This window comes from Podarcis raffonei, chromosome 12 (assembly GCF_027172205.1).
Source record: "Podarcis raffonei isolate rPodRaf1 chromosome 12, rPodRaf1.pri, whole genome shotgun sequence".
NCBI classification, from domain to species: domain Eukaryota; kingdom Metazoa; phylum Chordata; class Lepidosauria; order Squamata; family Lacertidae; genus Podarcis; species Podarcis raffonei.
The window spans coordinates 37209940-37229803 of record NC_070613.1 but is presented as its reverse complement, the minus strand read 5'-3'; the positions used below and the strand labels follow the sequence as shown (position 1 = coordinate 37229803).

Here is a 19864-nt window from a genome sequence, read left to right as displayed (position 1 = left end):
CTCATTCAATTGAAGAGCCAATGCTCGTGCAATCAGTGAATGGCCTAGTTTTCATTGACATCATATGAGGTGGTAAATCTGTTTCTGGACAGTATAACTGCTGAAACCCTTTTCCATGGAAAACCACCAAAATTGCCAGCAAAACCACATTCCTGCACATAGATAATATGCATGTCTGGGAAAAGGACAACCTAGACCTATTCTCTCTGATTTCTAGTTTCTCCGTGCAGTGTGTGGTTTGTTTGTTTTTCTGAAGAGTATTCAGTCATGTGAGTCTGCAGTCTCAAGTGATACCATGCAAATGCAAATTTACCATCTCATCTGTGAGATATAGGCCTATGAAATGCAGGCAGGTGCAGATTTCATAGAACCACAGAACTGGAGAGTTGGAAGGGATACGGATGGTCAACCCCCTGCGATGCAGTAATCCAAACCAAAGCATCCATGACAAATGTAGGGTTCCCATATTCCCAAAAGTGAAAATCCAGACATAGTTGTTGAGCTTTTTTATCAGCGAAAATCCACCCAGATGCCATTTTCAAGCCCAATTTCCAGATATATGGCAGCCCTAACAAATGGCCATCCAACATCTGCTTAAAAACTTCTGAGGAAGGAGAGTCCACCACCTCCTGAGGGAGTCCATTCCACTGTCAAACAGCTCCTAGTGTAGTAGTAGTAGTAGTAGTAGTAGTAGTAATAATAATAATAATAATAATAATAATAATAATAATAATAATAATAATTTATTTATTTATACCCCGCCCATCTGGCTGCGTTTCCCCAGCCACTCTGGGTGGCTTCCAACAGAATATTAAAATACAATAACCTATTAAACATTAAAAGCTTCCCTAAACAGGGCTGCCTTCAGATGTCTTCTAAAAGTCTGGTAGTTGTTTTTCTCTTTGACATCTGGTGGGAGTGCGTTCCACAGGGCGGGTGCCACTACTGAGAAGGCCCTCTGCTTGGTTCTCTATAACTTGGCTTCTCACAGTAAAGGAACCGCCAGAAGGCCCTCAGCACTGGACCTCAGTGTCCGGGCAGAACAATGGGGGTGGAGACGCTCCTTCATAAAATTCTTCCTGATGTATAGTCAGAATCTCCTTTCTTGTAACTTGAATCCATTGGTTTGAGTTCTAGCATCATCCAGCTCACATTTTACCAGCATTTCCACAAGAATATCATGGGGAGGGGGGGGAGCGTTGCCAAAAGCCTTACTGAAATCAGGATACACTATATCCACATAATTCCCCTGATCCACCAAGCTTGTAACTCAATCAAAAAAAGAAATAATAATAATAATAATAATAATAATAATAATAATAATAATAATAATAATAATAATTTATTTATACCCCGCCCTTCCTGGTTTAAAAACCGGGCTCAGGGCGGCTAACAGCAAATATAAAACATTGATTAAAATGCTACTTAAAAACAGCATAAAACAGCATAAAATACAACATAAAATACAGCATCAATATCAATAAAATTCAAAAATTCAGGGGTCATTTGGGGGGCAGGGAACCAGTCAGTAGACATCAAATGATCCCCAGGGCTAACTGGCCAAATTGGTCCTACTAGGGCCAGCAAGGAGACCAGGGAAGAATTTAAATGTGGGGTCCCAGAAAGGGTTTATTCTTAGAAGAGGAAAGGGAAAAGGGAATAGAGGATCAGGCTAATTCAAACTGAAGGGCAGGCAGAATAGCTCTGTCTTACAGGCCCTGCGGAAGGAGATCAAATCCTTCATCTGGCATTACTTGTTTTTGAGAAACCCATGCTAGGTCTTAGTAATCATTGCATCTATTTCCTGGTATCATCATCAAGCTGACCAGTTGGTAGTTACCTGGGTCTTCTTTTTCCCCATTTGCCCACCTCCAGTCTGCAGGTACCTCACCTGTTCTCCAAGAATTCTCAAAGATTATAGAAGGAGGCTCTGAGACTACATCTATAAACTCCTTTAGAAACCTTGGGTACAGCTCATCAAACCATGGAGATTTGAATTTGAATTTGGGTAAATAGATGTGCAATGCATTATTGGCAATGAAAAACTTAAGTAATGCACATTACTAATGTCATCATGCATGATAGCATCCCAACTGAAGCTAGCAAGGTTCTAAAGAATTAACTTAAAAGCAGAATGGGGTGGAAGATTCACAGACCACATAGGACCAATGCATGTATTATGGCTGACACGTAGGTCATCATCCAGAATAGCAAACATAACAAAAAGTGCTGTGGCATCTACAAAACTTTACACATTTTATTACAGAATAAGTTTTCATGGACCAAAGCCTACTGAATAATGTGTGATCAGGTTGCATCTGATGGAATGGGTGCTAGCCCATGGAAGTTTGTGCAAGACCTTTGTATCATAATTTTGGTATTTTGTGAGTTTGGGGATGGGTCAATGTAAAGTTTGGCTATTAAAAGGTACATGGGGTCTACAGGGCATTATTATTATTATTATTATTATTATTATTATTATTATTATTATTATTTTGATACTGCTATCCAACCCAATCTGGTCATATCAAATTGCAGATCAATATAGCTAAATAGCAATAAGTTATTACCTCTCTATTATTTAAAAACAACAACATCAACAACAACAGAAACAAATGAATATATATATTGTTTCCCCACAAAAGTGGAAGGCCCTTTTTGTGAAACATGGTAACTAAGGTTATTAGTTTACTCTTGTGCCTTTCCTGGTGTGTGTCTGTGTTTTTGTTCTTTAATAAAAATTATGCACACGCAGATACAGAAATACCTGCTTGCTTGCTCAGAACGGAAAAGGGAAGTGGAGGGCGAGGAAGAAGTGATTGAGGGGGAGAAGTAAAAAACACAACCCAGATACATTTAATCAAGCTTTGCCCAAAGGTGTGAATTGCAAGCAGCAGAATAGCAATGAATATACATGACTGAAAAAACAAGAGATGTATGAAAGCTACTGTGGCAATTGTGGAGACAAAATATCAGAGCCGAATCAGCCTTTCTGAAATAAAGTCCCTGTGAGGAAGTCTTTCAAGTGCTAAAAGACTTTTTGTTGCTTTTGCTGTGACAGACTAACACAGCTACCCCTCAGGAAATTGTTATATGCAAATCAGACGATTTTCTCCATGCCACTGCAAACAGACCCAGAAAGATCATCTCTAGTGGTGTAGAGAAGCTTGTTCCACCCACATGATGAGTCATCGCACATGAATAGCTCATCATATGAAGACTGAGGCCTGTAAACCGAAAATACAGCTCACCTCTCACCCCACAAACCAAATGTTAACTTCAATCTTCCTCAGCTTTAGATTGCAGACCCTCCAAGTGTCCCTATTTTCCAGGGGCAGTCCTGGGATTTACAGAAACTGTCCCGGTTTCTGGTTTGACCCCGGAATGTCCCGCTTTTCCTTAGGATGTCCCAATTTTCATCGGAGAAATGTTGGAAGGTATGCTAGGACATCCTTATTTTAGTAACAGAAATGTTGAAGGGGGTGGAGTTAGGCGACCCCCAAGCCAAAGAGATAATATAACTATACAACAGGCATAGGCAACCTTCGGCCCTCCAGATGTTTTGGCCTACAACTCCCATGATCCCTAGCTAACAGGACCAGTGGTCAGGGATTATGGGAATTGTAGTCCAAAACATCTGGAAGGCCGAAGGTTGCCTTTGCCTGCTATACAACCTTTAGAAGACATCGAAGGGAGCCCTGTATAGGGAAGTTTTTTAATGTTTGATGTTTTGTTATGTTTTTATATATGTTGGAAGCTGCCCAGAGTGGCTGGGGCAACCCAGTCAGATGGGGGGGGGGGTTATAAACAGTAAAATGTTGTTGTTGTTGTTGTTGAATAGGACATCCCTATTTTCATCAGAGAAATGTTGAAGGGTATAAGACTGCTTGGGTCAGACACACTCCACTAAAAAAACTGCCTAATAGCATCCATGTAGAATGACTTCAAATGGCCATGTGGCAGCCATGATGTTTTCACCAACAGTTAATACTCTAAGCTCATTGCCTTCAGCACCAATGCTAGTTTAAAGGATTGGTGAGTGGCCACCTGCAGGATGTATTAACTCACAATTTTGTGTATTGGGGCACTTTGAAGAATGTTCTGGAAGAGACGGCGCCATCTTGTATCTAGAAGAATAACCAGATTCTATCTGGCCATTTCCTCTCATGACTTCTGTGCACCCTAAAGCCAATTGTTAATCACATATATATATATAAAATATTATATATAAAATATTGATAGCTAATTGTTTTTTAATGATTGCTTTAATTATTGCTTTCCCCAGCTATGTTTCTATTTGTTTCCATTTTAGCTGTAGGCCACCTTGAGTCCCTGTCAGGGAAAAAGGCAGGGTATAAATATAAATATAATAATAATAATAATAATAATAATAATAATAATAATAATAATAATAATAGTTGTTGTTGCTGTTGTTGTTGTGGGATAGAACAAATTTTGGGGTAACTCAAGAAAACATGGTATATACTTCTTATTTAAAAGTGATGAGACCTTGCAAGTGAGCACACATAACTGTAGCGGCCATTGAAAGGTGCATGTAAATAGTAGGTGATTTTTGGCTCCAGTGAGAGGACTTTCATCTTGGTTTGGAAGATACTGCATTCTCTTGGAAGGATCATTTCTATACCTGGAAGATTCGCCTGAATTCTACTTTGTCGGGATAAAGTAGCCTTGGTGGCACCAGCTACCCCTTCTCCTGGGCAGGGACATCCACAAGGGCATGGAAAACTGGTCACAGTTCTCCATGCCCTTGCCACCTCCCAAATGGATTACTGTAAAGCAGAGCTGCCTTTTGACATTCGAGTTGGCACAGAATACAGCAGTCAAGATTTTGAGTGGCAAAGCCTATTCAAACAATAGTGTTGAAAGCACTCAGCTGACCTCCTGTCCAATTCCGAGTCTCAGCATACTAGCAACTGACTATTCCTAAATGCTTTGAGACCATGGACCCAAAGCAGTGCCTTAGCCCATACCATCCTTCCCCTTTCTCTGATCATCTTTAATGTGTAATATTTTATTATGTTTTTGTATATGCTGGAAGTCGCCCAAAGTGGCTGGGGCAAACCAATCAGATGGGCACAGTAAAATAATAATAATAATAATAATAATAATAATAATAATAATGGGCTGGAGCCTCTCTGTCTTCTCCTTATTGGTGTGAAGCAGGTGCTTGACAGCTACAGAGAGCTTTTTCAGCCCTAGGGAGGTTAACCTCACTGCTTTTATTTAGATGCCAGAGAAAGAAACTTTACATTCTCTCAGGTTTATACATTTCAGTTATTTAAAATCTTGCTGATGGACTTTGTTCTAGCTGCTTTTATTTCTCTGATTATGTGGGTTTATTGCTTTTAGATGTTCATTGTGCAAACTGCTCTGGAGCCACGTTTTGTGAAGGGTATTATTAATTTTTAAAAAATAAATGAAGCAGCAATAGCAGTAGTCACAGATATCATTTGGGATCAGTTCAGGGCTATTATGTACCTAGTTGTCCTAATGGTGCTGCTTCTAACTTTGTCAATAATGCATGTACATGTTTACTCTGAAGTAAACCTCAATGAGTTCAATGGGACTTACTCCCAGTAATGGCTTTTATTCATCATTAAAGTTTATTTCCAAACGACGTAACATTTTAAGAGATATACAAAACCATACAATTCAAACCTAAACTTCCCCATACAGATGAGCCTTCAGATGGCTCAGGGGTTGGATAATTCTATACCCTCCAACATTTATCCAATGAAAATAGGGACATCCAACATTTATCCAATGAAAATAGGGACATCCTAAGGAAAAGTGATAGGGACGTGGGTGGCGCTGTGGGTAAAACCTCAGCGCCTAGGACTTGCCGATCGTCAGGTCGGCGGTTCGAATCCCCGCGGCGGGGTGCGCTCCCGTCGTTCGGTCCCAGCGCCTGCCAACCTAGCAGTTCGAAAGCACCCCCAGGTGCAAGTAGATAAATAGGGACCGCTTACTGGCGGGAAGGTAAATGGCGTTTCCGTGTGCTGCGCTGGCTCACCAGATGCAGCTTTGTCACGCTGGCCACGTGACCCGGAAGTGTCTCCAGACAGCGCTGGCCCCCGGCCTCTTGAGTGAGATGGGCGCACAACCCTAGAGTCTGGCAATACTGGCCCGTACGGGCAGGGGTACCTTTACCTTTACCTTTAAGGAAAAGTGGGACATTCCGGGATCAAATCTTGGGCGTCCCTGGAAAATAGGGACACTTGGAGGATCTGCAAGATGCAGTGGTGGGCACTAACCTGAATGGCTTTAAAGGAGACTTAGAGGAATTCATACAGGATTTATCCGTATCACTGGTTACTAGCCACAAAGATGGTGTTCTGCTTCCACCGTCACAGGCAGTATGCTGATGACTACAAGTTGCTGGAAAGCACAGGTTGCACTTAGGCCTCGCTTACAGGCTTCTCACAGGGATCTGGTTGGCCACTATCAGAAGAGGATACTGGACTAGATAGGAATTGGGCCTGGATCCAGCAGGGCTCTTATTTATGTTCTTAATTGGAATACATGCCACCACCATCCCATATAGACCATGATGCATGTCATTGGTCTGCAAGCTCAAAGTTCCAAAGCAAAGCAGGAAGTACTCCTGCATATGTACTATAGCATCTACGACCTGCGCTAAACAGACAGTGGTGGCAACTTTACACTGAATGATGGGATATGGAAGTATCCCAGGGTGCATTTCCATCTCAAGTTACAAAGGTCCAGGTAGTCTTAAGAATTTAGAAGGCTTCCCACTGGATAAGGTGCTGCAAGTACACAGAGCTTGCGCAAGCGTTCAGTGCCAGGTTGCAAACTGTGGCTGCCAGATTATGGGTTGTAACAGGTGCAGTAGAGAATATCTGGAAGCTCCCCAGAGCCATATCACTTGTTATATACTTTGCAAGACAAAATAACACTATGAAAGAAAGTCACCTGGAATATTGCACTATAACAGCGACTCAGGATAATTCAGCTGAAGCAGTGCAAGACACAGCACAAGACAAAGATGTAGCAGTGACATAACTAAACTTACGCTGATACAGAGTGTTATGAGGTGGGGTTTGGTGGGGGGCGGGAGGTAGGTTGTATGCCTGAGGCCCCCTTCCAGTTCCTGGATCTAGCACAGACTCAATTGCTGGAATAGCCAAGCCAGCCTGGTAATGGCCCACTAAGTTTGGGTCAATAAAGAAACAAAGGGTTCTGTGCCAGATGGCAAATGGGTTGGCTTCCTGCCTCAACTGTCTGTTAGTTAGAAAGACGAAAGGCAGGAGTGGAGAGCTGAGTTACATGGCCCTGAAGCTAGAAGCAAAGCAGCAAGCTAGAAAAAGCACCATCCCTGGAATCCAAGGCTGGGAGAAGTAAGGCCCTATTGGGGTGTTAATGCTGTGAGCCCCTCCATTGTAGGCTCGGGTTGTATATATGTGTAAATCAACCATTTATCAACCACAGTCTCTGCTGCTGCCTCATTCCAAAGGAACGCTGGGTAAATGCCTGGAACCCCTGGATTCTCTCACTGCTCAGAGATTGGGGTGGCGTGCAACAATATCAACAGGGCTAAGAGATCTTGCCTGTACCAATGCACTATTCCAAAAATAAAACAAGAGTGTTATACTGGGTGTCTGTATGGCTCACAGAATGCTGGTTATCTGCTTCTCCAAGGGCAAAACTTCTGCTTGTCCAAGGGGAAAACTGGGTTGTAAGGCACAAACCAGAGAAGTAATGTTTGGATGATTATACCATAGCAGGACATCTGGAATAGGGGATAAATGAGGGATAACAGAAACTGTATTATCCAACAGATGTGCTGTGGGGCAGTGACTTGACCTAGGGAGACCTAGGCTCAAATTGCCACTCGGCCATGAAGTTTAGCCTCGGGCCAATCATCGTCATTCGCCATACCTCCCTCACTGGACTATTGAGGAGACAAAAGGGTCCAGTGAGGACCGTTTGAAGACAGGTGGATGTAAAATAAATGTAACATGGAGCTATGATTCAAGCAGGCCTCCTAGCTCAGAAGCCCTTTTCCTTCTGATAATCCCAGATAGTTGGTTAGAGCACGGTGCTGAGAATGCCATGGTTGAAGGTTCGATCCCTGTACGGGACAGCTGCGTATTCCTGCATTGCAGGGGGTTGGACTAGATGATCCTCAGGGTCCCAACTCTACAGTTCTATGTTTCTATGAAGGGCCGGATGATGATGATGATGATGATGATGATGATGATGATGAAAGTCCTGCTTGTGGGCTTCCCATAGACATATGCCTTGACACAAGGAGCTACAGGATGCTGGTCTAGATGGGCCTCTGATCTAATCCAGCATGACTCTTTGCTACATCTTTATGTTCCCTTACACAGGAGCCAACTCTGATGGGCTGACTCACATGCCCCACCTATAAAATATTTGAGGGGGCCACCCCCACAAAGTCAATGCCATAGAAGAATCAGATCCCCCAAAGTGGAGATGGGAGAAGACTGCCATTCAAATGGTGTGCATACGCCACATCATGTGATCTGATTATGTGGGGGACAGGGCTTACCTGCCCCCCAAAATATTTTATTCAAGTTGGCACCGCTATTCCCTTATGCTCATACATGTACACACATACACATTGCAATTTGCATATATCCCATTATTTATATTTTTAAAAATGCCGGTTGCCCAGGCCTAGGAGAAGAGGCACCAGCAATAAGCTGTAAACGAGGCTTGGCTCCAACTCGATCGAGGTTCAGATTTTTCAGAGGGCAGCTTCGAGGTTTCTCCCACCCCCTCGCAACCCCCCCCCCCCAATCCCCGGTGCCGCCGTATCTGTGGGGCGTTCAGAAGTTGCGGTGGAAGATCCTCCGAAGTTGAGAGGGGAGAAGACACACCCCCAACTGTTGTGCAGCGCCCCCCCCTCGCCGCCGCCGCTCCGGTTCCCCAGGCAGAGCCGAGGAGCCGTGTGGGTTGCCCGCCTCCGCCGAGCGTGGCCTGGGTCTCTGGCTCCCGCTGCGGAGTCAGGCGGCGACGGCAGGGGTTGCCCAGCTGTTCCAGTGCGGCAATGGTCCCTCCTCCCAGCTGCGCCTGCCTCATCTCCCCCCACCCAGCAGCCCGTCCCTCCCCTCCGCCGCTCCCGACGCTGCAGCCGCTGCCGCCACCTCCTCCTCGTCCCAACCCCCAGCCTCCCTCTCTCCCTCCCTCTCTCTCTCTCTCTCCCCATCTCCTCTCCTCTCTGTCCGGTTTCTCCCTTTCCCGCCGGCGGCGGCCCTGGCAGAGTAGGCACCGCAGGGCGGAGAGGGGCGAAAACCTCCATGTAACACCATGACAGGCATCGCCGCCGCCTCCTTCTTCTCCAATACCTGCCGCTTCGGGGGCTGCGGGCTGCCCTTCCCAACCCTGGCCGAGCTCATCGAGCACATCGAGGACAACCATATCGGTGGGTGAGAGAGAGGGTCGGGCTCCCCCCCCAAACTACCCACCCCCGGCAGGCGCGTGGGCGTGGGAGGGGGCGGCGGCGGCGGCCAGAGAGACCCCCAACCACGCTAGAACGGCGGGTGGGCGGGAGCGGCTCGGAGTGGAGGGAGAGAGGGAGGGGCGTCGGGTGTGTGGGGTGAAGCGTCTGGGGGACTGGCGGGCGAGGCTGCCGCCGGGGATGAATGGGAGGGCAGGGGCGGCGGGTGAGGGGCGGCAGGCACGAGGGTGGGTGTGTTGTGCGGGGAGGGGCGGCGGCGGCGGCGGCTGCTTGGCGAGTTGGGTGCCTGAGGTACTCGGCCGCCGGGTGGCTGGCGTGGCGCGTGCAGCCCCGGGGCTGTTGCAAAGGCGCCGGAGTTTGCCTTGGCAGCCGCGGCGCGCCTAGAGACCCGGAGGGAGGAGGAGGAGGAGGACGAGTCCAGCACGCCGCCTGCTGCTTCCGCCCCGGCTCTGGCTGTCAGGGCTGTGTGGGGAGGGAGGGAGGGAGAAGCCGCCGCCGCCGCTGCCGCCGCCGCCGGCAAGGCGGCCATTCCGCTTCCTCCTCCTCCCGCTGCAGCGGCGGCGGCTGCGTCCTGTCAGCGCTGTTGCTAGGTGTGGAGGCGAGGAGGAGGATGGCGCGCGCGCGCGGGCTGCTCGCTCGCTGGCTTTCTCGCCCTGCCTCTCTGGCGGGCCAACCCCGGGCCGGCCTCGCTCACTGCACCCGAGGCGCCTCGCGGCGGAGGCGGCGCGTCACGCAGGCAGGGAGGCAGGCAGGCAGGCCGGAGGGACGGACAGGGCGTGCAGGGCCCCGGCAGCAGGGAAGGGTTGCTGGTGAAGGAGGTCAAGTGGCTGCCGCAGGGGAAGGGACGAGGGCTCCGCCGGGGGACTTGCCGGCTGGCGTGGTTGCGTCAAGGGGGCGCCGGGCGGGGGGCGCCGGGGGGGGAGGAGCCCCCGTCGCCCGGGCGGAGCCTCGCCTCTTTTCCCCGGCTGCTTCCACTGGGAGCCGAGCTGGGCCTCTCCGCCAAGGACCTCTCCTGGAGATCGCGCGTGGCGGCGCGGCCAGGTCAGCCTTGGGATCCGGGGCCGCCGTCACCTGTAGGATTTCGCTTCCCCTCCCTGCCTGGAGTGTCGAACAAGTGCTTTCAACAAGTCCCGCGGCAGCCGGGCCTCCCTGTGCCAAGGCTGGCTTCAGAAGGAATCAGGGAAGGACGGGACGCTGACTAGGAGGATGATAGGAAAAGAAAATGCTCTTACCTTGCAGGGCGTTTGGGGTCTGGGCTTTCTTTCTTTCCGTTTGGTTTTGGTTTTCCAGGCCACCTTTCGCACACGGCTTAAACATGATCAGTAGGAAATCTCACAGAGTGTCAGAGAGCAATCAGATGAGAGCCAAGGAGTAAATGGCAGCAGCGGGTGAATGAAGCAAGAATGTGGAAGTATGTTTTCTTGCAAGAAGGCATAAGAGCCAAAACTCCTAGGGGCAAAACTCCCTTTGGCCCCACCAATAAAATATTTGAGGGGGTTGCCCCCCCAAGTTGATGGGCATTGCCATTCAAATGGTGTGCATGTGCCGCACCTGGTCCCCCCAATATTTCTTTCAAGTTGGCACCCCCTGCAAGAAGGTTGCATTTTTTATAACCCTTGCAGGATTGTAAGCGAAAGATGCAGGTGCTCAGGCTATGGTGACTATTGCCTATAGCTTATTTGCCTGCACTGGGTGATAGTAGTTGACAGTTAATTTGTGGTGGGGTAAAAACAGACTGATCAGGAAACTGCCTTTGGCCTGAAGATGCATTATTCCAGACTGAGTATGCAAACCACTTTAATTTGAAAAAATAAAATAAAAAGTGACACAAGTGCAATGGAAAAGTGTTGGTGATAAAAGAAAGAGCTGGAACTGTGAGCCTAAAAGCCCTTGCCTTTCACTGTGTGCATATTTTGATTGTCTGGACTGTGGTGGTTGAGTAAAAATGTAACTAAGTGGCACATCATGCTGTTCTGTAATGGGAGAGGTGAACATGCTGTTCTGTTTTATGACTCCTGGAAAGCCCTAACTTGGAGTGGGGCAGGGGGAGGATGAAGTGAAAAGTCTTTAGGAAGCCATTCGTTCTTGATTTTTAAAAGTACATGCCCACTTTTTTAAAAAAAAAACCCTTTCTAAATGTGTCACTGGCATAAGCCCGCTGGAAAGAGAAGAATGCAAGCCAGGAGAGGCATTTCTCTAAGCCAGAATGCAATCATGGAGAAAAACTATTGATTTCAGAGGATTTTCCTCTATAAGCAGTTGGGAATAGCGTAAGTTTAAGGTCTACAGCAATGTGTAACATTCCCAACACAGCTATTCGTAGTTTCTACATGTTACATTTTGTTTCAGAGTTGGTGGTATTCACATGATATCAGGAATCAGCACCATTTGACACTTGTTAAGGCCTATGACCTGGCAGGGGGGCTGCTAGATACTGGTACCAGCCCACATCTCCTCTGTTGCTGCTTCTTGTCACCTCCACCGGTTTTCTTTCACTCCCTCACCCTTTTCCAGTCCAGTGCATAACTGTTACTCCTTTAATGCAGTGATTTGGTGCGCATTCCCAGGGCAGCATAGGAGTGGCCAATAATCTAATGTGTTATATTGATGTACTGGTATTGTGAATCTGTCGGGCTGTCTACGATCCATTGTAAGGCAATATGTTTTACTATACAGTAAAATTTGACTCAAAAATGGCCAGCAAGTTGAATCAGTGCAACTCATGTGATACCCAGTGAATACTCATGCTTCCTGTATTATCAACAGAATACATTTGGGTAGGCTTATAATTATTTTCAGGCCATAAGCCCTTAAGAGAAAATCTGATTGCTTTACTGTAGCAAAGTGAGAAATTCCATCAAAGAAAGGATGCGTCCCTCCCACATGTCAATGACCCTGAGTTGGAGAATTCATAATTCATCTAGCAATGAATTGTTGAGTTAGGAATGCAAGCACCCATCAGTTAGGGTTGACCTTGCTGGAATATATGTTTGCTTCCCCTACCAGGTTAGCAGCAAGGAGAAGCTAACTTTATTCTGACTTCAACCTCTTGCATCTCTTTTATTGCTACCATGTTTTACTTTTGAGAAGTCATCTTCTTACACATAACAGCAGACATAGGCACACTCGGCCCTCCAGATGTTTTGGGACTACAGCTCCCATCTTCCCTAGCTAACAGGACCAGTGGTCAGGGATGATGGGAGTTGTAGTCCCAAAACATCTGGAGGGCAGAGTTTGCCTAAGCCTGCATTACAGGGTGCTGAAAGCTCCAATTCAGTTTGATGGTTCTGTTTTAAATTCCTTCTCATTAAACACGACCACTCTATCATGGCATCCTCTCATCATGGTAGAATTCATCCACTGCTCATAATTACAACCTTAGGCTGCAGTAAAAGTAGATTTAAGCTTCTCTCAAGATTAAGTCAAAGGTTATCTTTCATGATCAATCTTCATGCTTGTGAAAACTATGGCTTTGCTCAGTGCAACTTAGCATCATAATGTTTGGGGAGCAAACATCTGATTGCAACATCAGGTTCTCCTCAACATATTGTAAGCTTAGCTCTGGTGCATCCTTGCCTATCAGACATGAGACTGAGAGAGAGTTCCTATTAAGGCCTAACTAATGTGATGCTAACACATCTTTTTTTATGAATCACTTCCCATGAGGCACCTGAAAGTGATTTACATGCAGGGCATCACAACTATGACACAGATAATTGAGCAGAACAGAAGTTGGGTGTGTATGCCAAATTTTGGCCTTACACAGGTTGCCCACTGATAATTTGAAAGACCAAAGTCTGCCCCTGCTGCCTGTTAATGGGCAGGGAGTTCCAGGGTATAGGAGTTGCCACACTAAAATATTGGCTCATTACAAATGTGGAACAAACATTATGTGGCACTTGTAAAAGTGCACAATTCAGCGGCCAGGTTGCTCACCTGAGCAAGATGTTTTGAGCATATTACACCGGCCCTGGTCCGATTGCACTGGCTACCAATTAGTTTCCGGGCCCAATTCAAATGCTGGTTTTGACCCATAAAGCCTTAAATGGCTCAGGACTGCAATACGTCAAGGACTGCTTCTTTCCATATGAACCTACCCGGACTCTGAGATCATCTTCAGAGGCTCTTCTTCATGTGCTGCCTCCTCAAGAGGTCTGGAGGGTGGCAACACGAGAAAGGGCCTTCTCTGCAGTGGCTCCCCATCTGTGTAATGCTCTTCCCAGAGATGTTTGCCTGGTGCCTTCATTATGCACCTTTAGGGACCAAGCAAAACATTCCTTTTTAACCAGGCCTTTGGTTAATTTGATTGACATCCTATTCCCTTTTAAAATGTGGTTCTTTTGGGGGGTCAGGTGTTACTGGGTTGTTGTTTTTATTTTGATTATATATATTGTGGTTTTATATGTTGATCTTGTTTTGGGAACCACCCTGAGACCTCCAGGTATAGGGCAGTATATTAATTAATTAGTTATATGCCAATTCCATGGATCACTGTTGTTGAGTGAGCATATATAGGGTTAGTAAACTGGTCCCATGCTGTTAAGGGCTTTCTATAACAATGATAACACCTTGAATTTAGTCTGGCTATCACATTCTTGATGGATAAAAGTCCAAGGAGATGTTTTCAACCATGGGAAGTCACCAGATCTTAACAACAACAACAACAACAACAATTTATTACTTATACCCCGCCCATCTGGCTGGGCGCTGGGCCTTCGCAGCCACTCTGGGTGGCTCCCCACAGAATATGAAAAACATGATAAAGCATCAAACATTAAAAACTTCCCTAAACAGAGCTGCCTTCAGATGTTTTCTAAAAGTCAGGTAGTTGTTTATTTCCTTGACATCTGATGAGAGGGCGTTCCACAGGGTGGGCGCCACTGCCCTCTGCCTGGTTCCTTGTTACCTTGCTTCTCGCAGGGAGGGAACCTCCAGAAGGCCATCAGTGCTGGACCTCAGTGTCCGGGCTGAACGATGGAGGTGGAGATGCTCCTTCAGGTATACTGGGCTGAGGCCGTTTAGGGCTTTAAAGGTCAGCACCAACACTTTGAATTGTGCTTGGAAATGTACTGGGAGCCAATGTAGGTCTTTCAGGACCGGTGTTATATGGTCTCGGCGGCCACTCCCAGTCACCAGTCTTGCTGCCGCATTTTGGATTAGTTGTCGTTTCCGGGTCACCTTCAACAGCAGCCCCACGTAGAGTGCATTGCAGTAGTCCAAGCATAACTGAACAGAGGATTTTGAGGAGTGATACTTTAGCAGGTGTGCAGGTGCAAAAGTTACCTGGAAGTCGAGAAGGCAGGCTAGAACTGGGCCCGTATTAAGTTTATTATGCATATAATTATAAATGAGCAGATGCTTTGGTTCTTGAAAGATTCTTGTCCTGTTTGTACAGGACTCAAAATGGCAAAAGTCCTTGTATTTCTAAAGTGCTCTCTAGAACCATTAAAAAAATGGGGATGTTTTCTCTGGGTGAAATGGAATTCATAAAGGAAAGAGAGAGAGAGAACCAATTTCTCTGTTTTTCATCAAAATCACATGGAAAAGTTAATGTCTTCAGAAACCAGTGCAATGTATTACAGTGGAAGAAGGATCGCCACAGAAGAGAGAACTACAATACACATGGGAAGCCACATCAGGGCTTGTGTCAATTTGTCCCATATTGGCAGCATGATGCCTAAAAGCATCTTAAGTGATTTCAACCATTTGCTTCTTCAATTATTCATTTGCCAACTAATCAGAAAAAAAATGTAGTGCCTTTCTCTGGAGAGATTTGATGCCTACTAAGGAAATCTACAAGAGAGAATAGACTGCTGAAAGCAACTAAGGTCTCCCAATACAACCCAAGTCCATAAAGCCCTGGTATCGTGTTGACCTGTATTCATTGTAAGATGCAGGTAGGGGGAAGGAACAGGGCTGAAAAATAAATGGCATACTTTAAATCCAGGATTTTATTAGATTAGGTATAAGCCAGTTATGACCCTATGTTCAGGGCGAGTTGGCTGAATTGCATTATGCCATTATAATGATAAATTGTGGGTGGAGGAGGGTTCAGCTTTGTACAGATAGAAAATGGTTCAACAAACTGAAGCTTGTCATCGTAAGATGTCTTGAGGATGGTCCATGCCAAATTTGGGGTAGAAAGGATAAGAAATGGCTTGTTTTGAATTCTTGGTGAGATATGCTGGCATGATGGCAGGTGCTGAAAATTTTTATTCCATAGGTTTTGCTGGGGTGGTTTTCCTGGGATGATTTCTCCATTTGTCCAACATTTGGGGGAAACGGTTTGTTGTGTTAGGTCAAGGGAATCATTGTAGAACATGGGTAGGCAAACTAAGGTTGTTCTGTACTTGTAAGCAATCAGTCTTTTTTTGCGTGGTAACACCCATACTGTGGAACTCCCTGCCCATTGGCATTGAGCAGGTGCCTTTGCTGTATTGTTTTTTGGTTGTTTTATGTAAAACACTTGGATTATTTTTTCTACAATTAAGTGGTATGCAAATTCTGTTAAAGAAATCATCACTTGTCCTATTGGCATATTTATGTTGGACGCGGGTGGCTCTGTGGTTTAACCGATCAGAAGGTCGGCGGTTTGAATCCCTGCGATGGGGTGAGTTCCCATTGCTCAGTCCCAGCTCCTGCCAACCTAGCAGTTCAAAAACACGTCAAAGTGCAAGTAGATAAATAGGTAACGCTCCGGCGGGAAGGTAAACGGCGTTTCCGTGCACTGCTCTGGTTCGCCAGAAGTGGCTTAGTCATGCTGGCCACATGACCCAGAAGCTGTATGCCTGCTCCCTCAGCCAGTAAAGCAAGATGAGTGCCGCAACCCCAGAGTCGGTCACTACTGGACCTAATGGTTAGGGGTCCCTTTGCCTTTACCTAATTCCTATTGATACCAATAGCAGATACGTTGCAGTCATTGTGCACAGAGATAAATCCTTCTAGATGGTTTTCTTCGGATGAGTTCCAGGCAGAAAGAACATCTTTGTTCCATAATGACAGGGGTCCCATTTGCAGTCAGGAGATAACTACTGTATGTACAGTAAAAACCAAACTTAAGGGAAATAGTTTGAGATATAGTCTTTCTCTCTTAATGATTTCTGCAGGGCAAGTACACCTTTCTCTTCCCACCCCCAGTTTTTTGGGTTTTTTTTTTTTGGTCTTCTCATTCTAGATCCGCTTTTAAAAGAAATGAATTTGATTGCCTTTACCCTTTTATATTGCTTGCAATAGTGGTCCCTCTGCTATTTTAGCTAAAGCAAAATGTCGCTTTGCAAAATGTTAGTTTGAATAAATACAGTTATTGGCTCTTTCCAATAAATAGAATCGTTGCTATTTTGATTACACACAGTAGAGGGCAGTGGTATGCATGATCCACATACTCCATGTATATACTCTGATCCACATACTCTGATGCATTGATACTGTGTGCTAAATTTGCAGGAGCAGGTTTCCAGTCTTTGCTAACTTAATCCTTCTGAATCTTGATCAGACCAACACAGCCACCACCAATTCCTGGAACTTGTCTCTCATCTCCATTAACATCTCTGACCTTTTGCCAACAGCTCTTTTCTGTTCTCTATTGTCAGAATGTATTGTGCTTTCCGATGAAACACGGCAATCCTTTTTTCTTCTCACAATTGCCATACTAGAAATATTATTTCAGCTTTAGATAGACCTTGAGCCGTAAGCATTCTGTTTTGCAAAGGAGGTTACTTCAGCTTCAGCCCGATAAATATTTGCATGGGAGAAAGCCGTCTTGAAAACGATGGCACATGATTCTTAATAGAAATGTGTAGGATTACACTGTTAAAAGTCCATACAGCTGTCATTACAACTATGTTATAATTAGTTTTAGTTTACCTTTTCAAGAGCCTGCGGGCAGAAAATGTGTTTGTTTAACTTAAGTTGTTTTGTAGCTCCACTTCTTCTGTGCCTGCCAGACTTTCAGGACAGTTAATTCTGCAAGTAGCACAATAATATAAAGGTGTATTTTAAAAACATAATGTCTTTGTTCTCTTTTTCCCTTTCCCACATTCCCACATCTCCTCCCACCACAAATAACAAGAATACTTGTTATTTCCCTCTGCACAGAATACTTTGGAAAGCTACTGCAATTTTGCACAAGACCTTTCCAAGGGCTCACAGGTAGATGTTCCTGCTATCTTGCTTTCCGTTCCACATATTTATTTGGTCTCGTTTCTCTACCCCTGGCTTTCCCAGTAGGTATGAGGCCACTGCTTGCAATTCATACTAGAGCATTGTTAGGGTGGTGCTGTGGTCTAAACCACTGAGCCTCTTGGACTTGCTGATCAGAAGGTTGGTGGTTTGAATCCCCGCAATGGGGTGAGCTCCCGTTGCTCTGTCCCAGCTCCTGCCAACCTAGCAGTTCGAAAGCACACCAGTGTGAGTAGATAAATAGGTACCACTGCAGCGGGAAGATAAACAGAGTTTCCGTGCGCTCTGGTTTCCGTCATGGTGTCCCGTTGCGCCAGAAGTGGTTTAGTCTTGCTGGCCACATGACCCAGAAAGCTGTCTGTGGACAAACGCCGGCTCTCTTGGCCTGAAAGCGGAGGTGAGCACTGCACCCCATAGTCAAATTCGACTGGACTTAACCATCCAGGGGTCCTTTACCTTTTACCTTTACTAGAGCATGCATGTAGCTGGGGGTGCAGGGGAGACAGATCCCCCCCCATCAAGTAAAAAAATAAAAAATACTTAACTAACTAACCAATTGCATCACAGATAACTTGATTCTGCCCCACCAATAAAATCTGCCCCTCCCCAAATAAATCCTTGCTTTGCCTTGATGTATCTCCATTGATTCTAGCTTCTTCTTTTTCTTTAGTCCTTGCAATGTTGGGATGAGGTTATTAGGATTTCTCAAAAGTTTATGGAATTGTACATGTGCACATGCCTGAATATTTTAGACTTTGTGTGCTTGCTTCTCCCAACCTAGAATTCTTATTGCAGAGTTGGAGAGGGCCTTGTGGCCCATCTGGTCCTACAACATCCCCAACAGATGGTCATCAAATCTTTGCTTAAAGGCATCCAGAAAGGGAGAGCTCACCTTCCCTTGCATAAATGGCTCCATTCAGTGCTTTTTTCTAGAAAAATAGGTGTCGGTACTCACCATGAAGTTGTTAGAGTAAGTGCCACGCTTTTTAACAACAACAAAAAGAGGTGCCTGTTAAGTTGTGGGTGAACATATCAGACGACACAGCGATTCTTCAAACAGCTCTTGTTTATTCACAGGCCAGAACAGAACTGAACTGAAGGGTTCAGTCAGCCTGCTTATATAGAGCTCCAGTACAACGTAACTGTAACAATTTCCCAAAACTATTCAATCACTGAACGTCACTTTCGATCCCTTATTTGCATAACTATCTACAGTTTCCCCCTGCTGGCCCAGGGTGAGAACTTCAGTACATAACAGTGCCAGTACTATGTACCCCCTGAAAAAAAAGCACTGGTTCCATCGTTGAATCACTTTTACTGCTAATAAGCTTCTCCTTGTGTTCAACGAAAGGCAAAACTCATGTAAATTAAGCCCATTAGATCTAGTCCTGCCCTTTTGTGCATCAAAAAGCAAGTCTTTTCCTTCTGTGTGATAGCTCTTCCAGTGTTTGAAGAGTAGCATTATGCCCTCCCAGCTCCACACTCTTCTCTTCTCCAGGCTAAGCAAACCCAGGTCCTTCAAACTTTTCTGATAGGACTTGTTTTCCTTACCCCTGACCACCTTCCATTTTGCTTCCCTGAACCTATTGCTATTTGATTTGTTTTTCGTAGAATCATAGAATTGTAGAGTTGCATCACTAGATTTTTACAGTACTTACGTGTGGTATCTGGAACTGCTCCAGAAGTGGCCTGACTGGTGTTAGAGATTTGCTGATTTAATCTCAGGGCTTTGTGGCTGCTCTATCCGTCTACGCAACACTTCATCCATCCTCCGTCTGCTGCACATAATAATACTGTTTCCTCACAACTTCCCCATTTCTACCCTGATGTTATTGGGCCTGCACAAATCAGGGGTCGTAACCTCACTCTTCCCTTTAAGTGAATCCAGTGTTAGCCCACACATTTTGGAAGACCCTAAGTCCCAATACCAAGATGTGTTTCATAAATATTCGTTTATCCTTCTCCTTCTACGCTGCTTGGTTTGCTCCCTGTATTTGGCTCTTATCAGCCTCTATGAGACTCCCAGATACACTTGTTTTTCACTCCAGGTCTAGCCAAAATTCTTTTCAATTGCTATTAAGAAGCAAAATAAAAATAATAAAATGTCCAGTAGCTCCTTAGAGACCAGCTAAGTTTGTTCTGGTTATAAGCTTTCGTGCGCATGCACACTTCTTCAGATACACTGAAACAGAAGTCACCAGACCCTTATATATACTG

At 45.5% G+C, this 19864-nt stretch overlaps 1 protein-coding gene across 2 annotated transcripts in view; it reads left to right on the top strand.

Annotated features, from left to right (window-relative positions):
* Nucleotides 1-8989: 8989 nt before the first annotated feature.
* The window catches only part of JAZF1 (JAZF zinc finger 1), a 125138-nt gene continuing 114263 nt past the window's right edge, over nt 8990-19864 (top strand). Inside the window, exon 1 of one of the 2 annotated variants that reach the window (XM_053359791.1) lies at nt 8990-9433. In XM_053359791.1, coding sequence (XP_053215766.1) covers nt 9319-9433 — 115 coding nt within the window. In that variant the 5' untranslated portion in view covers nt 8990-9318. The remainder of the gene's footprint in view (nt 9434-19864) is intronic. The other variant, XM_053359790.1, reaches the window with a different exon arrangement.